Source organism: Ascidia mentula, chromosome 8, assembly GCF_947561715.1.
Source record: "Ascidia mentula chromosome 8, kaAscMent1.1, whole genome shotgun sequence".
Lineage (NCBI taxonomy): Eukaryota > Metazoa > Chordata > Ascidiacea > Phlebobranchia > Ascidiidae > Ascidia > Ascidia mentula.
Window position 1 is genome coordinate 9,811,824 of NC_138573.1, and position 6,330 is coordinate 9,818,153.

The 6,330-nt window shown below is 35.7% G+C and overlaps 1 protein-coding gene across 1 annotated transcript; it reads left to right on the forward strand.

Annotated features, from left to right (window-relative positions):
- Positions 1–794: 794 nt before the first annotated feature.
- On the forward strand, positions 795–3,595 carry LOC145911895 (bone morphogenetic protein 10-like). Its single transcript, XM_082999332.1, has 5 exons — positions 795–1,011; positions 1,084–1,255; positions 2,332–2,427; positions 2,758–2,911; positions 3,065–3,595. Exons 1-5 carry the CDS (start codon positions 795–797, stop codon positions 3,593–3,595), a joined length of 1,170 nt encoding a protein of 389 aa, XP_082855458.1.
- Positions 3,596–6,330: the final 2,735 nt, after the last annotated feature.

Genomic DNA, 6,330 nt, shown 5'->3' on the forward strand with positions numbered 1-6,330 from the left:
GCATTTGGGGCTCTTAGCGGTGACGGGCATCCTATGGGTGTTTTTGTGCTGCCACATGTTACAGCAAACTTTTACTTGGTTTATGCCAGATCACGTTTCACTTCAAGTAATGTTTTTAAACAAATAAAAGTCATTTATATTTCTTCCGCTGTTTATAAACGGATAGCAATAATTGACATTGGAATGCCTAAATCTCAAAAATGGCCACGCGTATCTTGTGACGTCCAAAACAGACATCATAGAGATAAATTTGACAACTGATAAGAAATGACAACTTCCAGAGATTGAAATAAAAAACTGCTTCATTACCATCATTCACAAATATGTTCACAAAACATTGATGCATATTGTAAGTTTAATTGTAGTCGGTGCAAGAGGAACATGAACATGACAGATTGCGTTTACATGTATAAGATGTAAAAGATTTTGATTATGAAATCAAGTTTTCTTGAGATTTACACATTATAATAGACTGATTTTACAACAAACATAAAATGCGTGAATCGTTGCTATGTTTTGTTTCAGTTTACAGCTCTAATCCTGACAATGGAATTGTAAGAGTGAAAGAAGATATGACAAAGAGAGTGGAAAATACTTTATGAGCGGAACTCAACTTAAGCAGACTAATGTCGACATTTTGTGCTGTGTTTGTGGTTTCTGTTACGAGAATAGTGCTATCAGGTGCCATTCCTGTTTTTGCAGGAGACAAATATGAACTACAAACTATTACAACAGTCGCAGATAATATTCATTTGGAAAAAAATTTGGATGTAATCACGTATTTTTCGTCGGGAATGACCAAGCAAGGAAGCAGTGAAAGTCAACTAAATCAAGAGAGAAGTACAGGGGCGACAAGCAACGTTTCGAATATAAATGCCTTTATTCATTCAAACAGTTCTAAGCAATCAATAAGAGTTGCCCCCAAGTACATGTTAGATATATTCAGACAGTTTACCAACAACCCTTACACGAAACCAGCTTCTGATATTATACGCAGCTTTTTTAATGAAGGTTTGTATGATTTTGTTATATCAAAAGAAAGTCTGTCAACAATATAGCAATCACTTTTATAATACTTGACAGCAAATGAGCAGATTCAAACCGAATTTCGAAGAATTAACGCATGTCCGTTGCACGTATTGACTGCTGGTTGCACAAGAAGACACTTACTCTCCTTTGATGTCTCTTCTATTTCATCACACGAGAAAATACTGATGGCGGAATTGCGACTGTACAAAATTGTGGAAATGGACAGGTAGTTTTTCTTGCATCTTTGTACTTTTCTTGTGGTTTAATGTCGGCCCACAGAAAAACATAAAAAACCTGTAATGTGTTAGTTTTTCTCTAATACGTTTCTCAAAATTAAAAACTAATAGCAATTTGCATGTAGTGTTTGTAAGAATATCGCCAAAAACGTCATACATCAGTTACATCATCTTATTTTATTATCATAGTGGTTTCCAACTTTTAAAAACCGGTGACGCCCACGTCCCTTGCAAAATTTTATGACAACGCTCAGAAAAAAAAGAAGGCGTCTATTTGTTAATAATTGAATAAATTCCAAAAATATCAGCACAATCATTCGTTTTTGTCAACCCAACACCTGAAAGGCTAACAAAAATAAAATTCGTAAAGCTTCTTGCTCTACGAGTGCTAGGAAAGTGAGGTTTCCACACCCCAACAATGTTAAAACGACACAGCGGTGCGTGATTGGGACGCTCCGTTAAGGAACCTTTGACGTAAGCTGTATACGAGGCATTTAAAGATTAAAGACATTTAAAAAACCTTGTCGATAGCTTAAGATAGGGGTTCCCAACCAGGGGCGCTCGCAGATCTATTCCCGGTACAAAAGTTGTTTTGTCATAATGTTTGTAATAGTAAACCTCGGTCAATCCCGTACGTGATTTTTCCGATGGGGGCGTTCTTCGCATTACGAGATATATAAAAATAAGCAACTTTTTTCCGGAAATGGCGAAGTACCGGATTAGATAATCGAAATTATCCAAAGTTGGGTTAGTAAAAACCCGTACTTCAACTTTATGCCAACTAGGCGAAGATCTGGTTAACCGAGGTTTGCCGCATGACGTTCGTTAAAGGGTGCGAGAACCGATTTCTGACTTCAAAAGGGTGCCAACAAGTAAAAAGGTTAGGAACCACTGATCTAGGCCTACATCAGATGAGATATTTCTATATGGCGTAACCTATAAGTAATGACGTTTTTATAAGTTACCTATACTGTGCAGAATAAAGCATGGAAATTTGTATTTGGGGCGTACCATTGTGAAATACCCAATGTAGTATTGACGAAATTAGACCAGATATTAATTTCAGAAAAACCTTTACCGGAAACGACAGAAAGGTGGATGTGTTTGAACTATCATCACAAACGGACACAATTCTTTCAGAAAACGCAGAGCAGAAAAAACTGTAAGTAAGAAACATGCTAATGTTTAAATATTTCGCAAGCAATCAAACAATTTGCCACAATGTTTGCCCCTTTCGGTGTTAAAACTCAAAAAAATCATTCCGCAACAATTACAATTTTAGGGTATCAAAGAAAAGTGTTCCTAAACCAATAACAACCAACCAAACCCTGTTGCAGTGCTAATAATTATATCATGAACTAGATATGACAGTATTTTTCTTTTATCTATACTTTAAAAAGCATATGTTACGACGTGTATTTGGGAACCTCAGAATTACGTGTCATTAGCAACTACAGGATTGAGGGTAGAACATATCTTATATTTTGTGTAGCCTACTAGATTCAAAACGAATTATTGGACGAGCTAGCGGATGGGAAACCTTCTATATAACCAAGGCTCTTCGACGTTGGGTCAACAATGCAAATAAAACACATCACCTCGAGGTGCTAATAGACAACATTTCCGAAGAAGGATTCAATGAAACTGTAATTTATCATTATTTTTGACTGCGCATACACCCATGATGCCAATTTTGTCCAAATAATTTAGAGTTGAAATAATTTAGCAAATTGTGCTTTGTTTTGATGTTGAGATGTTATCACTCATGTATAGGCTATCCCATAACTCCCATTTTTTAGGTAGAATTTGAGGAACATTCGAAAACAACCAACGAACCATTGTTGATTGTATTTTCCAGCGAAAAGAGAAATTACCTTAATACAATATTTAAGGAAAGAGACCCTGTTAGATTTGCAATCAATTCAACGGACACAACGCAAAGCAGAATAAAGCGGAGTTTGCAGTGGCGAGATGATGTTATACACAATAGGTTTCAATCAGATAGAAGACACAATCAAAGGAAAGATTGCCACTTCGAAGAAATGGAAGTGATTTTTAAAAACATTGGCTATTCGTGGGTTCTTAATCCCGTGCGTTACCCAGCTGGTAAATGTGTGGGGGAATGCAACATACCACTACAAGGCCAAAACTACACTCGACACGCCATTGTCCAAACGATGATGAACAGAATTTTTCCTCAAAATCATCGAAAACCTTGTTGTGTTCCCATTAAACTCGGACCAATATCAATTCTCTATTTGGAAAATAACACAATAACATTTAACTACAAGTACGAGGGAATGAAAGTTTTGGAGTGCGGATGCAGATAAAAAAATATTTACAAACCAACATAAACAACGATTTTTTTTATTCCTAAACCGTTTTGCATTGTCCAATTCTCTGTCTTGTTTTATTGAAAGATCATTATTTGTGCATACTTGTTTACATGCATTCCATCATTTACCGCTTTAACAAATAAGCGTTTTAAATCCAAAAGTTTGTTAGTATACCAATTAAAAAAACTTTTGATAGGGAAACAAAAAAAGTTCTCTGTTGTAAGTAGCCTACTGAACATTTGTATAAGTAAAGCGTTGTGTTTCACGAGGCATGTTGAAGAAAACATAAATAACCTGTAGTTGAAATTGTTTGATGGGTTAAACAGAAATAACTTGCAAATTTTCTGGATTCTTTAGGTTGTCTCAATCAACGTACTATTTACTCATGTAAATATTATTACTGTACTTTATTTTTATACTATTGCGATATTGTGCGTTTGCTGCAACTGTTTAACTTTATGTTATCTCAACTTTCAGTCATCCAACAACAAAAAATAAAACAAATCTTTTTCCAATCTTCTGAATATACTATATATACATGAAGGTATTAAGGTCCGGGTGGTAAAATAAGGCCCACTGCTTATATTTCTATGTACAGTATAAATCTTCTCATCTCATTTCAAAATTTATTCTCACGACGATTTACAAGGTTTGGACATGTTTGCTAGGTAATAAAAACGCTGCGGCCAATTTCAGGACATTTTGATAACAAAATTGGACAGGTTTATTTGAATATATGGCATTTTTTTAAAAAAATTGCAGACTATGAAGCAGATTTTGTTCGGTATTTAGGTATCAGTCCACGATGGCAATAATATATAGGGCTCCGTTTGTACAAAAAAACTCCCAGCATTTAGGGCCAGGAAAGCCTAAATCGGAATGCGTTTCAGTCCGATTTATCAAATAGGAAAGTGTTCCTGTCGGACGAGCACATTTAGCGTTGAAGCGTAACACCTTACTTCAAATTATACAATACAGTCAGCCATATGATGATGGTATTAGCAACCGCTAGTTGGCGATAAATTGGTAACATGGTGACAATACAAAAATTAGTTTGTGCTGTTTGTTTACAAAAAGTAATTTGATTTTCTATCAATGCAATTCACATCAAAAAAAATTTTTTTGCAATATTTGATCGGTAGGGAGAAGCAATTGGTTTGTAATTTGACTGAGGAAATTCTTAAGAGCGTGGGAGATTGTATTTTGGCTGCAACTAACTCAACAAACTTCGGCCTTGAGTCAATCGTAGGAGGCTTCTTCGATCCGTCAAACAGAATAGTGTCCGCAAGATGCATTTCGAAAAAGTTTATCTAAGGATAGTCATAGCAGAAATTAGTCACTTGTGATTTTCTAATTTATAGTCGTGTTTCTTTATTCTTTCTTAACTATATACTGTATATAAAAAATATATATTTTGGAAAGTTTTAGGGAGTCAGAACGGAGTGTTTTTTAAATTCAGTACTGATCGCAAACTTATATTCATCACATGATTGCTCAACCAAAAAGTTCTTACTCCTACTTCGTCGTCTTCAAGTCTTTCTTACGGCTGCAAAAAATTTGCATTGTTTCTGTAGACAGGTTTGCCGGATACGACCTGTCGAACTATTTCATTAGACCCGCGACTATATCTTCCCCTCTCTTGGTTGACTTGTAGCCGCGTCACGTAATTTTCAAATTCGACTCGAAAAGACGACGAATTTACATGGGTTTTTGAGTGGACTTAAGTTAAAGTGCATGTGACAAGGAAAAATAAAACATGTTAATAATTAAACTAAGAGATGTTCATAACTTTAAAACATTTTTGGCGAAAAAAGTAGCTGGATACGGCGACTGGTTTCTAAGATACAGCTGATTAGTCGCATTTTTACCGCTGCGAACGAAATCGTGCGAAAGCGAGATTATTGTTGCGTGACGTCATAGAAGGCGCTTTGGTCGTGCGAGTGCAGGCAGCAAGCCTTATGCGTAGGAATGGAAAACATTGTAAAACTGGTTTAGTATAGTATTGCATTAAACGGATTTTGATGTCAATTTGAGCTGAAGACAGATGACCGCTGTTTCGACCTATTATATCTTATTTAGTTGTGTAATAATAAAACAGTTACTGCAACAGGGTGTTCTTGTTGTTACAGCATTTATGATCGCTAACGTTATACATGAACGTTTGAAAACACGACAGAGACAAATCGTCAATTTAGCATTGTCGTTTTGTCCACTCACAGCAAAAGGTAGAAGTAGGTTAAATTAATTTTGAGGCTGGCAAAGACCGCCGAGAAAAACCAACCAAACTAGCTGATTATACAACACAACATTGTTATTCTGTCATAGTACCACTTTTTATCCGACAGTGGCGTTGCCTACGAGTTCGCGTCATAAACGATTTATTTAATTCGCCACAATCAACCACTAATGTATTTTTCGCAATATAGTTGTAACTAGATATGTTGGAATCATCAAATTAAAGTCAACACAAAGGTGAGGTTAAAGTTATGACATCACACTCAATATGACGTCATATAATGTCACTGAGCAAAGAAACGCACCATCCCCGTCCTATCGAAGTACAAAGTAATGAATTATAATTCTGACGTTCTTCTGGTGAAAAACAACAAATATACACCTTTTTTTAAAAAAGATTGTATTTTCTGACGTTTCGCCTGTACGTATACGACTAGGCTTCTTCAGAGAATAAAACAAACACTGTAGCGAATCCACGAGCAAAGAAATTAATT

Coding starts and splice junctions, on each gene's coding strand:
- LOC145911895 (XM_082999332.1), top strand. CDS start 795: ATGACCAAGCAAGGAAGCAGTGAAAGTCAACTAAATCAAGAGAGAAGT. Junction 2,428..2,757: donor AACGCAGAGCAGAAAAAACT/GTAAGTAAGAAA, acceptor TATTTTGTGTAG/CCTACTAGATTCAAAACGAA. Junction 2,912..3,064: donor AAGAAGGATTCAATGAAACT/GTAATTTATCAT, acceptor CCCATTTTTTAG/GTAGAATTTGAGGAACATTC.